Raw genomic sequence first — 15287 nt, 5'->3', positions numbered from 1 at the left:
GCCACCAATGGGCGCCAATACACCTATTTTCTGATGCAGCCACAGGCCTCAAAACAATGAGAGAGAGAGAGAGAGAGAGAAGGGAGGTCAGGTGTCCAAAGATAAACACAGTCATGTTCTGATACTTTGAAGCTGAGAAGTATCTTCATTTATGTTTATTTTAGGGGAAATACAATGATGACGGTGACATTGTAGAGTGTTTTTGTGCTCCTGGTGGAATTCTTGTTTGGTTTACACCATTATTGGTATAAAATATCTGTCAAATACTTCAAGCTTGGCAGCTTTCTCCTGTACATTTATATAATATTAATACACATTTTGCCAAAGGCAACAGTTGGTTCCCCAAGCACCGCCTCAATATCGACCACTTTCTTTCATATCCATAGGAATTGTCAGACTTCTGGCACTACAATTATTATTATTATTATTTATTTTTTTCACCTTTATTTAACCAGGTAGGCTAGTTGAGAACAAGTTCTAATTTGCAACTGCGACCTGGCCAAGATAAAGCATAGCAATTCGACACATACAACAACACAGAGTTACACATGGAATAAACAAATACAACAGCCTGTCAAGGTGAACTAGCTTGTTATCCCTTTCTGTGATAGGTAACACTTACATTGAGGATAAGATGTAATTTAACTGAGGATAATTGAGGATAAGATGTCATTTATTCATGATTGAGGTTCAGGGGTCTAATAAGACAAAGCAAGAAGATGGCTGAAGTAGCCAGTCAAGGTCGTGTTGGCACACTGAAAGGGCTTTTTCAGCAGCAACCATAGGGCTGGATTCAAGCAGAAATTGCATGTTCCTGTTTGAGCACAAAATACACAAATGTTGGGGGGAAATGTCTTGGCTGAATGTCATTGAAGAGAGACAGCATTTTGGTTGGAAGTTGATTGTCTTGATAACAGAATCACAACCATCTTGCAACTCTCTTGACCCTGGAAGCCTGAGAAAATGGCTTTGTAATGCCACTGGGAAGTTCCAAACCATTCTGTATGTTATATGAAAACCACTTTTACAGTATGTTGTCTATGGTCATATTGTGTGAGCATTATAAAGCCATTCTGAGGTTTCATAGAGTATCCCTTCTTAGTCTAACGGTCTGACCTTGACTGGAACTGATACATGTGGAGCTGGAAGCTGTTGGAAATCACATCAGCATCTGAGTCAGAGATGTAGCTTCCTTAATAATACATGGATGAACTAATCATCTAATAACCACCGTTTCCAGAAGGGTGTCTTTCTACATTGTTTTTAGCTTTAGAACTTTTCCATATTCCATTTTCTATATTCAAAATGCTTAATCCTCCTGACCCTGGCAAAATGCTTGTAATCTGCAGTGCAGATGTAAAAACAAAATGCTTGTACATGATGCACATCACTGCAAATTGGAGGCTGCAAGTTCTATGTAGTCCAGTGCCATGTCCTTCAGGTTGGTTACTGTGGTGTGGTGGAGGAGTTAGCGCAGGGTGCACATCCACACGTAAACTTTCCATTTTGATGATTAAAAACAGGAGAGGGGAAACATGGCGTGTTTGTTTTCTATTAAGGCAAATTTTCTCCTCTAAGAGGATTATCCCTGACACCGGCTTTGAGTTGCATAAGGCTATCCTGGGAATCTGCGATCATATCAGCCATGGCCTCGTATCCTGTATTTTGGCAGCTATGTCAAATAGAATGAATGAATAGATTATATTTCTATGTCCAGGCTACTGTCTGATGGGGATGTAAAACTTCATTTTAATTTTCATCCATTTCGTTCAGACCGGTGACCAGTGTTCCTTGACCCGTCTGGGTTTTTTTTTCTTCAAATGTGTATCCCTCTCTAGTCTTTTTAATCAATCCATTCTAACTCATTTTCTAATACTTTTTCACGCAGGACTACTCTGTCTGCCTCTCCAGTCTGTCTCAGCCACGATTCAGACATCAAACACAATGTCTCATAATGTTATACCCAGACTTATTGGTGTTCAATATCATTTAATAGGAGTTCTCAAATATAGACTTTCAGATTTTAATTGAAGAGACCCCTGCATTGTGTGGTTCCTTGAATTTTGCTTGCCTCATGATCAACCATGCCTGATACCTGAAAACCCATGTCAGCTCCTAGAGCTAATTCGAAGGCTTTAGCTTGGTGGGCTACCACAGACAACTTAGGTTTGATACTGGTCCATGTGTATGTGACAAATAAAATTGGATTTGATTTGGTCAAATTTGTAAACCCCTTGATCAAGGCTCACAGGTAAAAACTATTTTGTCAGGATCCAGAACTTCAATGTGAGGGTGAAAAAGCTCAAGCACACCTGAATCACAGTGATGGTCCCTCAGGCATTTCCCAACCCCAGTGAGAACTTTGCCAGAATAATGCATAGGCCCTTTGAGCAACAGAAAGCACAAACACACAACTGATGTGTGTTGGTTTCTAACATGGTCTTGTATTTTTATCATATGTCATAAATGATTTCAGCACTCCCGTGGCAACAGTGCCATGGTGCACGTCCTTGAATGTCAGGGCCCCAGCTGTCGGCCCTAATGTTGCTGATGAAGAGCCCTCCTCTCAGGCTGTTTGCACAAACAGATCAGATGTATGACTGTCTTCCTCTGTCCCTGCTACAGGGAGAGAAAGAACCACTCACTGGTTGCCTGGAGCGACACAGCAGCCTGTTCCATCTCACACACACACACACACACACTTAAGTGCGTCTACAACCCTTGTAACAGCGGGTAGATAATAATGTAGTCTAATAACACGGTTGAAGATGTGGAAAGCTACTCTCACCCTGTCCAAACCGTGACCTGCTGCGTGCACCCAATACGTTGAAAGGGACCATTTTTAAGGGTAAATCTGTCGGCGCTTGTCCCTGTGAAAGTGGCAATTAGGTCAATAGTGCACCACTTTTCACCTTCCCCACACAAGAAACTGGGTCAAAGGTACCACATTCTATTTATTGACTTGTCCATGGAATCCATTTCTGTTTATATTAAATGTTATGGCACCAGTCCTGTTCTAGGAAATAGTGTCACAACAAGAGTCTTATTCCCCTCAATTTTATAGGTCCACCGACCGTACAAATTCATTCATTCTGAAAGAACACATGGTACTGTTAAAAATTGAAGCAAAAAAACGAATTATGAAATTAGTTCCATATTTAATAAATCAACAATAATATAGTGTGTGCTGTGTCTCTCTCAGTCAAACATTTTGAAATGCTGCTTAATAGTTTCATAGCCAATCATGTCTGACCTCTCTTGCACATGTAACTGAATGTCATTTAGACATTATGGTCAAATGTCAAACGTGAAAGCTTTCAGAGGAGGCATGTAAGAAATCTAAGTGAATAAATATATCTGGCTAAATTTGATAATGCAGACTCATCATAACTCTAATGTATTTGTCTACAACAGTTTCACAATCTCCTGCTAAACTAACCTGTTAATTTACTTGTTTACTTTCCGAACGTACATCTCCTTCTCGCTGAATGTTTTTTTTAAACTATTATTTGTACCTTTATTTGAACAGGGAAGATGTGCCCTGTATAATACAACATAAATATACACATTATACACACACATTAAAATACAAAAAAAAACAGTCATGGGAAGCACCAATAAAACATCACAAATCAACCAGAAGAACAGCTACGTTCCTCCACAAATAAGTCCTGTCCCATGTCCTGCGCATTGTACATATGTCACAGTCTCTCCTCTCACTGTCACCCCATAGGTCGTAAACAAAGTTAGGTGGGAACTTTGAAGGGTGGGCTAAAGTTACACCTCTAATGTCATTGCCTTGGTGACCCCTGACCTGCAGGGGATGAGGGGATGTATGAAATACCAATAACCCAGTAGCACATCCCCTTACAGCCGTGACCTGCAGAAGACACTACTTACCAGACCCAATGTATTACGAACACTAACACACACAAATGCACACGCACAGAAGTGCACACACACAGGCACTTAGCCCAGCATCTACCTTAGGGGTTTGTACACGTGCGGTCAGGTGTTTATCATAATCTGCCAGTATTTCTGTGTTTTCAAAATCTTCCATATGTTTCACTATGATAATTCACCCATGTAAAGTTGTTTTTTTGTATTTTTTTTGTATTTTATTTAACTAGGCAAGTCAGTTAAGAACAAATTGTTATTTACAATGACAGCCCGGCCAAACTAACGATGCTGGGCCAATTGTGCGCTGCCCTATGGGACTCCCAATCACAGCCGGTTATGAAACAGCCTGGAAACAAACCAGGGTCTGTAGTGACGCCTCTAGCACTGAGATGCAGTGCCTTAGACCGCTGCGCCACTCGGGGGCCCAAAGGTGCAGTATGCAGCGTTATATGGAAAAAGATGACAGTGTTGTAATTCATAACAGTAACCGCGTTTCCAATCAATGCTTGACTGCTGTTTGACAAATACAAATATTCTCGCTCTTATCCATAATAATCTCATGTTTTGCAGACTAACATACCCGCAGATCCTACCCGCACAGAATCTGACAGCTGTTGTCACGTTCGGCATAACGAGGAGACCAAGGCGCAGCAGATAATACATTCTTCTTTTATTACACGAAGAACACTAAACAAACACAACAACAACAGTGAAGCTAATAAGACACGAGTGCTGACAGGCAACTAACTACACATAGAGAATAACCCACAAAACCAAAATGGCAACCGAAATAGGATCCCCAATCAGAGACAACGATAAACAACCAATTCAGGCCACCATAGACCTACATTATCTAGACATACAAAAAAAACATAGATATACAAAAACCCTAGACAGGGGAAAACACACATACCCACCCTCGTCACACCCTGACCTGACCAAAAGAATACATAAAACGTAGATAAATAAGGTCAGGGCATGACAGCTGTTGGCTAGAGCGCACGTGCCAAGACCAGAGTAGGCTCATTGTTTATTTAACGCAACACCTTTTGTGACAACACTATTGGTAAAGTTGAAAATGTGATGGAATACATTGGACACTAGATTGTTATTTGGTACATGAAAACCTAAGAGAAAAAGTACATTTTCTGTGCACGTCATCACACACTGATTTTTATCCACAACAATTCAGTTTGGTGGGAAATGTATTGGATGGAAACCTAGCTCCTTACTAACTTTAATCACTCTGTACCAGGAATGAGCAGCAGGTGCAATCAATCGGGCTTGATTGATGTTTTTGGTTTCTTTGGCTTGGATGATAAAAAGTGTTACACAGGAAGAAGAAGGAGAGCAGGGTGGGAAAGATGGTGGGCAGTTTGATTTAGGGAAGGAGTATTTGGCCACTTTGATGTAGGGACGGAGTATTTGGTCAAGTGTTTAAAGAGGGACAACTTGGGAGACCATATGCATCGGAAGGGTTAGCAGCATAAGCCAAATACATTTTTATTCACCACATCCTTTGTAAACTAACAGGGAAATGCTTACTTACAGGCCCTTCCCAACAATGCAGAGAGAAAGAAAATTAGAGAAATAATTGTAAAGTAAAACACTTAATAATAAATGCACAGGTGAGTAACTCACTTGGGCTATATACACAGGGCACCAGTACCAAGTCGATGTACAGGGGTACGAGGTAATTTGAGGTAGATATGTACATATAGTATAACTAGAAATAAGTGACAGATAATAAACTTTAGCAGCAGCTTATGTAATGAGTCAAAGTTATTGCAAAAAGGGTCCATATATATATAGATAGCTATTTGGCTAACTATATAGCTAACTATTTAGCATTCTTATGGCTTGGGGATGCAGCTGTAGTACATATTGAGGATCTGCGGACCCATGCCAAATCTTTTCAGCCTCTTGAGAGGGAAGAGGCGTGCGTTGTCGTGCCCTCTTCATGAATGTGGACCATGATCGATCCTTAGTGACGTGGACACCAAGGAATTTGAAGCTCTCGACATGCCCCACTACAGCCCGTCAATGTGAACCCGGTGTGCTGGGCCCTCCGTTTCCTGTAGTCCACGATCATCTCCTTTGTCTTGCTGACGTTGAGGGAGAGGTTGTTGTCATGGCACCACACTGCCAGGTCTCTGACCTCCTCCCTATAGGCTGTCTCATCAAAGTCGGTGATCAGGCCTAACACCGTTGTGTCGTCTGCAAACTTAATGATGGTGTTGGAGTCGTGTGCGGCCACAAAGTTTTTGGTGAACAGAGAGTACAGGAGGGAACTAAGAACAACCCTGAGCGGCCTCCGTGTTGAGGTTCAGCGTAGCGGATGTGTTGTTGCCTATCCTCACCACGTGGCGGCTGCCCTTCAGGGAGTCCAGGATCCAGTTTCAGAGGGAGGTGTTCAGTCCCAGGGTCCTTAGCTAAGTGACAAGCTTGTAGGGCACTATGGTGTTGAACAATGAGCTGTAGTCAATGAACAGCATTCTCACATAGGTGTTCCTCTTGTCCAGGTGGGAAAGGGCAGTGTGGAGTGCAGTAAAGATTGTGTCATCTGTAGATCTGTTGGGGCTGTATGCGAATTGGAGTTGGTCCAGGGGATCTGGGATGATGGTGTTGATGTGAGCCATGATGGAAAAACCCATGTTTTACTGTAGCTAGTACGATTCCTTTGGAGGAACTCCTCACAACTAATTCCACTTCATTGACTTTTCCATGTACATGTACGTACTCTGTGGATTTGCTGAAGGAAGAACATTGCATATGCCATTGTTGCTTGTTTTTAAAGGCCCACTACTGCAGCCAGAGCACAGAGCTCACCCAACCTGAGGATTCATCCATAAGAGTTTAGTCATCACAGTCGGTGAGTCCATGTGCCAAGACTTTTGTTTAGTTTGTTGACATTTGTAATAACAGGTATATGAACCCAAGTACTCATTGTTGCTAAGATAGTGAGTGAGGTGGAAACCAACGCTGAATGCCGCTTGGCAGCAATAATTATTTTTCTTTGGGCAACTGAGAAACAGATTTCTTGAATCAGGTCCTGTCCAGTCAAAAATGAGGATTTCCCTGAAATTCAATCATATTTGTACAGTCAGCATCACCAAAGTTTTGAAAAACAGAAGATAAAACTTCATCTGAAATAACAAGGCTTCCAAAAAGCTGTTATATCTGACAAAAGATAAGTTATACAGGTTCAGATCATCGAGACGCCCCTCGGTGTGACCAGACTGTAAATGCAGCAGGTGTCTGGGGTAAATCATCCCATTTCTGTCATTCAATCCTCGATGTGTCGTGGTGGTTGGACATTTTGCAGAGCTCTCCAGACCATCCCCTTTGATGATGATTTCCATGACAACCGTCCCTAAAGCAGAGTGTGTCTGTCATGGTGTCCGGGATGGGAAGCTCATAATTACAAGTGCATAGTGATTATAGAGCAAGTCTGGATTACCCTGCAAGCCTCCCATTCAATTCCCATATGGCTAATGGAATTGACTTCACTTTGGGTGCGGGAATTAAATGGACTCAAGCTGCTCTGTAGTTTTATCAGGTACTATTGTCACTGCTTCCTAAAGCATCACTTGTGACACTACAACGGTGTCAGGTGCGCCGGTGCACATGCAATGGGTGTCGTGACTAAACGTGTCTTTATCCAAAATGGAGGCCTGCTTTCAAAAAATGTGTCTCCCAGTTTACCTATATAGTAGGACCTGTTTTGCTATTGATCTAAATGAATATCTGATCTGATTGCCCGGCAAGCTAGCAACAATTTGGATGTAGGCTGCATTCAAGTTTACAGCGGGCAAGGAGTTCACCCTTAACTCTTTGTAACATTGTCCAGCACCTCAGAAAAGTTAAGACAATCATAATGGAAAGCAATGAAAGCAATTGGCATTTAAAGGCTATGTGATGGATTAAACAAAGCTATATGATATAACTTCACATAGGGAGATTTTGTCTTGGCTGTTACGGTAAAAATCAACCTACAGTCAGTGGTGTAGTGGAGGGTATACGCAGGTATAGCCCATATACCCACTTATTTTTCAATGGGCATTACATATACTCACTTTTGAATCCCCACGATGCATATCAAAGTAGAACTAGTGTAGTGGAGGTACAGTGTACGCTGTATAAATTAATAAGGCTGATGGAACAGACCATTTTATCATAAAATGTTGATAAACTATTATTTTTTCACATTTTAAGCGCACCAATGTGCACACGGAGTTTAACCTAATGTAGCAGGCGTAAAAGAAATGCCTGAAACTAGATCCCCTAGATACTGGTCTTGACGAGAAGGAAAAAATCTGTTGGGAGAGGTTCTCTTCTGCACTGTTCAACCAATCCAGTTCATGCGGAGGAGGAGTTAAACTGGAGCGTCACCTTGTTAACATCCAAAAATCGCATCCCAGGCTCTATAGATGCAACATCATGGGTTGCTAATATGACTAGGATTATGCCTTTGGTGGCAAGACAATGAAAGTTTAAAGAAAACCAATAGAACAGGAGTATGCATGAGGAAGTCTTTATAAAGTAAATGCTACCAATTGATGGGACTAACCGCCTTCTGGTATATGGAAAGGCTTTCCCAAAACCTTCTCAATTAAATGTTAACCGGCTACAAAGTAGCCTACCTGACTGAATGATATACTGAGTATTTGCATCAATCCAGTGGCCATTTGTTTTGAAAACTCCATCTCATGTGCTATAGAAGCACCGCTAACCAAACAACAGTGCTATGTGCTTGCACACTTGAATAAAAGGGTAACTACAATCAAAAAACAATTTCTTTGATTTTTCTCAGACCTCAAAGGTGGTCTCCTGATGTGGGTTAAGCATTGTTGTTGTGGACTTAGAAGAGGAGGTTCAAACTCATTCCAAGGAGGGCCAAGTGTCTGCAGGTTTTAGTGTTTTTCCTTTCAATTAAGACCTAGACAACCAGGTGAGGGAAGTTCCTTACTATTATAATTAGTGACCTTATATAATCAATCAAGTACAAGGGTGGAGCGAAAACCCACAGACACTCGGCCCTACATGGAATGAGTTTGACAAATGTGACTTAGAACCTCCAATTATTTTTTATTTTTTCATAATTTTAGGTCATTCAGAGTGTATGTCACTGTTTCTCATAGAAGTTTTCACACAGGGCGCCTTTCCGTTGCCGGGTGGGCAATTTGGATGTTTTTTTCTTTCACAGTTAGAGTATATCTACTTCTTCAGGAACCACTACACCCTGCCTACAACGATTCACAGCATGTCATATTTAGGGAGGGAATCTGTGTAGGATGGGTTGTATCATTCAACCTAATCAGATATTTTCTATTCAATGCAAAAAGCTGTTAGGTGGGTGAGAAGTGTTTCATGTTGGTTATGCTGATCAAACCCTTCAAAGTTAGATTTATACCATGCACTGAATTTGTTCATATAATGTTATTCCTAATAGGATATGTGGGTAATACTACCCCGTGGGAGGCATATAACATCAATACATTCAAACATTCAATGCACCAGTTTGTTACAGTGGATGTCTGTTGAAATTCTTCTCCACTAAAGACTGTGGTAGAAGACATATGGTGATTTCCATAAGCATGCTACTCCTCTATTCCGATTGAAATAGGCCACTGTCTTCGTATGACTTGAAGGGAAAGCGGGATGCCTAGTCAGTTGTACAACTGAATGCATTCAACTGAAATGTGTCTTCCGCATTTAGCCCAACCTCTGAATCAGAGAGGTGCGGGGAGCTGCCTTAATCGACATCCACGTCATCGTCGCCCAGGAACACTGGGTTAACTGCCTTGCTCAGGGGTAGAACGAGGGGCAAACTGCAGTTGCTGCATCCATTTTTGGACTCATAAATGAATTATATATACACATTCTTGAAGAATATAACTTAATGCCTCATGAGCTCAGTTCAACTGTCACACCCCATCTGAACCCAAAATATAAGCTGGTTTTACTACAATGATTGTAAACATTGTAAATGTATTGCCTCAAAACATAGTTAAAACATGGTATTAATGGTTAAAACAACACCTTTGATGTAACGTATGGTCAGTCGTCTGTCTATGAATTTAAATGTTTAAATTTCTCCAGGCTCAACCCTTGGCTTTTTACCAAAACAGAGGCAGGGTTGACGCTTTGTTATTGTTTCAACAGAGGATTGGCCCTATAAGTGGGGCGGCAGGTAGCCTAGTGGTTAATTTGGCAAGTAATCAAAAGGTTGCTAAATCAAATCCCCAAGCTGACAAGGTAAAAATCTGTCGTTCTGCCCCTGAACAAGGTAGTTAACCCACTGTTCCCAGGCTGTCATTGTAAATAAGAATTTGTTCTTAACTGACTTGCCTAGTTAAACAAAGGTTTAAAAAGTGGAGACTTGAGAGATATGGGATAGGCCACCTAATTGTGTCAACACAGGATCCTTTCAATGAACAACATGCAATAACATGTTTGGCCAAAGAAACATCCCACTGGGCAAAAACTGGTTGAGTGGAATACTGATTGGATTTTCCAAAGGTCATCAACATAAGGGTATATCGGGGGGTTTTCACCCAACTTTTAACCTAAATCCAATGATATGGTGAATTTGTTGTTGAATTCACTTTAGTTGACAACTCAACCAAATATAAATCAAAACTAGATGTTGAACTGACGTCTGTGCCCAGTGGGATGTAGCCTACATAATTCAAGAAAAAACCTTTGATTGCACTTACTGATTATGGATTTGATCAATATCTGTAATGATTTCTCTTTGCTTTCATAGCCTACATTTCTTGATTAGACTTGTATATTACAAATGACATTTGATTAGCCTTTAGCAACAACAATTGTAAATATGGTAGTAGTAGCCCCCTATAATTACAGACAGAAATACTCCTCAGCACCCATCCCCTCCCCTCAGACAATCCTACAGGTGAAGAAGCTGGATGTGTAAGTGGCGTGGTTACACGTGGTCTGCAGTTGTGAGGCCGGTTGGATGTACTGCCAAATTCTCTAAAATGATGGCGGCGTCTTATGGTAGAGAAATGAACATCCAATTCTCTGGCAACAGCTCTGTTGGACATTCCTACAGTCAGCATGCCAATTGCATGCTCCCTCAACTTCAAAATCTGTGGCATTGTGTTGTGTGACAAAACATTTTAGTGGCCTTTTACTGTCCCCAGCACAAGGTGCACCTGTGTAATGATCATGCTGTTTAATCAGCTTCTTGATATGCCACACCTGTCAGGTGGATGGATTATCTTGGCAAATGAGAAAGGCTCACTTTCAGGGATGTAAACAAATTGGTGCGCAAAATTTGAAAGAAATAAGCTTTTTGTACATTATGGAACATGTTTGGGATCTTTTATTTCAGCTCATGAAAAATGTAACCAACACTTTACATGTGGCGTTTATATGTTTTTACATTTCAGTCAATAACGCTAATGCCAATATTATAATGCAATTGTTGCAGCCTGATTATCAATAATAGGTCCATCTATCAGCCGACAGTATCCATTGTTTTATTTGTAAATGAAACATGTTTATTTGCAAATTCTGTGTTTACACACGTTGTATATATATATATAAAATCAATTGAGGGTTGTAGACCAACTGATGCTGCGCAATAACGTAACCTACCCAGACACACCGTGGCATCCAAGCAACGGTTTAATTTGTCGGGGACGCGAGGAAACAAGTCGCCTAATTGGTTTAATAGCCTTAGCCTACTATCGATGTGCCATATTTATTTTGTGAGCAACCGCAAGCCCTGCTTTCATTTGGACGCTTTTGGAGTCTGCTTAGAGATGACAATACACTAGAAAGTGTATTTTATTGTATGAAGTATTGGTTCCATTTTTTTCTTATAACGGAATATAGCCTAGGCATCTTGTATGAGATGAAAACAGTTCCAGAGAGCGAAATACGTTAATTGGTTTTGGTCACAATACGAAGGAACGATGTCGCATTATTGTGAGGCTCTTCATCGTTTGGAAATGTAAGTGGTTATGTTAAACTTTCTATTGCTTGGACCTTTCCTTTTGTTCTGCAGCTCTCTTGGAGTATTTTCTATGAGACTCAATCTATTCCCTTATAGCCTAATTTTCAGCTGGTAAAATAACAGTTTCACTAGTACAAACTACATGATGGTTCGAGCTAATTCCACTGTAAATGGCCTTCTAAAAGAGCATAAACCAGATGGTTATCAAATTGAATAGCTAATCCCTCATGAGTTTAGTTCAACTGTATAACCCCATCAGAACCCAAAATGTAAGCATATTTTACTCCAATGTTTGTAAACAATGTAAACAAACACTATAAAGCCTCAAAACGTGGTTAAAACTATACTTCTGATATAATGGATCATCAGTCCTTACTTCCACAGCTCTGTCTATGATTTGAGAGTGGTTACATCTCTCCATGACCATCCCTCAGTGTTTTACCAAAACAGAGGTGGGATGGCCGCTTTTTATTGTTTTAATTAAGGACTCTAGCATTAAGGTTATTTCGCAGAGAAAACAAGTTAATCACTGTCATATGACATTATCGGATGCTAATACCCATCTCTCCCTCTCTGTGTGTCTCTCTCGCTCTCTCAGCTCTTTTTGAATGGGAAGCTTAAGAGTGGCTCATAAGATGTTTGCAACTTCTTCACCAACAACCTGAGACTCAGCCCTCAAACAGTAGAATGTGTCCCGTTGTGCCACAACCGCTGTGTGTGTCCATTGACGGGGACTTACATGGCTTTAGGGTTACCTTGGCATTCCTCCTGTCCATGTGTCTGTCCCGTATGACGTTCACGGCCGCCTGCCCACCACCCTGCCTGTGTGCCAGCGACATCGTCTCCTGCAGTGGTCGCAATCTGTCAACCGTTCCCCCTAACCTCCCTGGCTATGTCACCCGATTGGACCTCAGTCACAATGTCCTATCTGCTCTGCTTTTGGATTGGCCAGACCGGTGTCTGGACAGGCTGACCACGCTGGTCCTCAGTCAAAACGCCATTACCCATCTGGCACCGGACACCTTCGCCCCCACCCCTCACCTTCGCCACCTGGACCTCTCGTCCAATGGGCTGTCTCGGCTAAACGCATCTACCTTCCATGGACTCGGGGAACTGGAAGTGCTGCTTCTGTTTGGAAACCGCATCAGTCAGACCATGGCGGGAGCCTTCCAGGGGCTGAGCAGCCTGGAAAGGCTGTATCTGGGTGGGAACAGACTGACTGCCTTCCCCCTGGAGCTCTACCAGCGAGATGGGGCTCTGCCATGTCTGCGTTTCCTGGATTTGTCGATGAACATGGTGAGGCAGGTGCCCGTGCAGAGCCTACTCTCTCTGGCCACCTGGCAGCAGGGTGGCATCTATTTGCAGGGGAACCCGTTGGTTTGTGACTGTGCCCTGCGCGCCATGCTGGAGTACTGGGAGAGGAGGCAGTACCGTCCCCTACTAGACTTCAGGGAGGAGTATCCATGCAGCCTGGGTCAGGAGGAGTGGCTGAATTGTTCTGCTAGCCCTCAGGGTGGGTTCCATGGAACTGTAGAAGTGTCTTACCAGGCAGAGCCTGGCGATTGGCTCATGGTGCCGTGCCCTGGCGTTTCTCTCCCCCTCCGGGAAGGGTTGATGGTGTTCTGGGTGACCCCGGGCGATGGATCCCCGGCATTGGGCGTAACAGACGGTCAGAGCAGCCGCCTCACGGTCCTCACCAATGGTACCCTGGAGATCCGAGGGGCTCTCCGGGAGGATTCAGGGACTTACTCATGCGTGGCAGTCCGTGGGCGACACCGGAGCTCCAACGAGACTTTGGAGGTCACCGTCTCCGTAGGTAACTCCAGCGGACTGGGCAAGAGCGGGGAGGAACGTAGCAGCGGCGGGGAGCATTTTAACACGGCATTTACCACGCTGGCGTCCTGTGTGGTCAGCATCGTCCTGGTGCTCCTCTACCTGTACCTCACTCCCTGCCGTTGCCATGGTGGAAAGGCCAGGGGCGTTGGTGGGTGCGGCGGGCGAGCCATGCTCCTCTGTGCAGACCCCAGAGAGGCGGAGCTCGCAGACAGAAGGGTCACCGGTGGAAAGAGGGTGGCCTTCCTCGAAACGGGGGACGAGCACCCCCACAAATGCAGCGCCAAGCACCCAGTAATGGACACTGCAGCCACAGAGGGCATATTGAAGAACGGAAGCAGGGCCTTGGAGCAGGTCCTCGAAGAACACATTGCGTAGCATTCAGGGTGTGTCCTTCAAGCTCCACCAGGCTTTCACTGGACTAGACTACACCATGCAAAATGGACTGTTTGTAACATGGTTCTCAAAATGCCAAATATTGAAACCTCGCATTGAGAATCCATACATGAAAGTAGTTTTAACACCTGTTATTTCACAACAGCGATCAGACTGCTTTTTAATGTTATACCTACTGTGTGGATAGATATGGAAACAGTAGTTGGTTTCTTTATGTCAAAGTTTTATATATATGAACTTGCAGATAAAGAAATAGTTCAAAACAAAATACATTTTGTGAAACACCTGTGTGAAATGCTTTATGTAGGCATTCATGGATCTATAAAGTTAATACAGGATAGACATGGTATACACTGTCCATCCAAATGCTTACTTGCAGGCTCCTAGTCTGTCATAAGGTGTCATGCGCTACTATGAATGATCATAACAGGGTGAACACTGTAAATGTATTCTTAATGTATTATATGCAGGTTGAATGGATGCATTCAGACAACGATGTCAGTCGACCCTGATCAGTGTCTGGGGACTAGCCAGCTCTAGCCCCAAGCCTCCCATGACCTATATACTATTGTTGTTCTCGGTTATTTTTGCAGGTGTGACTGTGAATAGAGTTTTTCAAGGTAAGGAAGGGGACATATTTACTCTAGGGGACATATTTAACTACAGTAGGTTCCCACTCCCACCCCCACTGACAGTTCTCTAGGGGACATATTTAACTACAGTAGGTTCCCACTCCCACCCCCACTGACAGTTCTCTAGGGGACATATTTAACTACAGTAGGTTCCCACTCCCACCCCCACTGACAGTTCTCTAGGGGACATATTTAACTACAGTAGGTTCCCACTCCCACCCCCACTGACAGTTCTCTAGGGGACATATTTAACTACAGTAGGTTCCCATTCCCACCCCCACTGACAGTTCTCTAGGGGACATATTTAACTACAGTAGGTTCCCACTCCCACCCCCACTGACAGTTCTCTAGGGGACATATTTAACTACAGTAGGTTCCCACTCCCACCCCCACTGACAGTTCTCTAGGGGACATATTTAGCTACAGTAGGTTCCCACCCCCACTGACAGTTCTCTAGGGGACATATTTAACTACAGTAGGTTCCCACCCCCACTGACAGTTCTCTAGGGGACATATTTAACTACAGTAGGTTCCCACTC

General features: G+C 42.9%; 1 protein-coding gene across 1 annotated transcript; it reads left to right on the top strand.

Moving 5' to 3' along the window:
* Positions 1–12510: 12510 nt before the first annotated feature.
* Positions 12511–14239, top strand: LOC115106280 (amphoterin-induced protein 2-like). The gene has a single exon (XM_029628849.2). It carries the CDS (start codon positions 12575–12577, stop codon positions 14096–14098), a length of 1524 nt encoding a protein of 507 aa, XP_029484709.1. The 5' UTR covers positions 12511–12574; the 3' UTR covers positions 14099–14239.
* Positions 14240–15287: the final 1048 nt, after the last annotated feature.

The sequence above is a fragment of the Oncorhynchus nerka genome, linkage group LG23 (assembly GCF_034236695.1).
Source record: "Oncorhynchus nerka isolate Pitt River linkage group LG23, Oner_Uvic_2.0, whole genome shotgun sequence".
Taxonomy (NCBI): domain Eukaryota; kingdom Metazoa; phylum Chordata; class Actinopteri; order Salmoniformes; family Salmonidae; genus Oncorhynchus; species Oncorhynchus nerka.
Note: the sequence above shows the minus strand (reverse complement) of the source record. Positions and strands in the feature narration are given on the sequence as shown.

Excerpts from the sequence above, each read along its gene's own strand:
- LOC115106280 (XM_029628849.2), top strand. The coding sequence starts at position 12,575 with ATGTGTCCCGTTGTGCCACAACCGCTGTGTGTGTCCATTGACGGGGAC.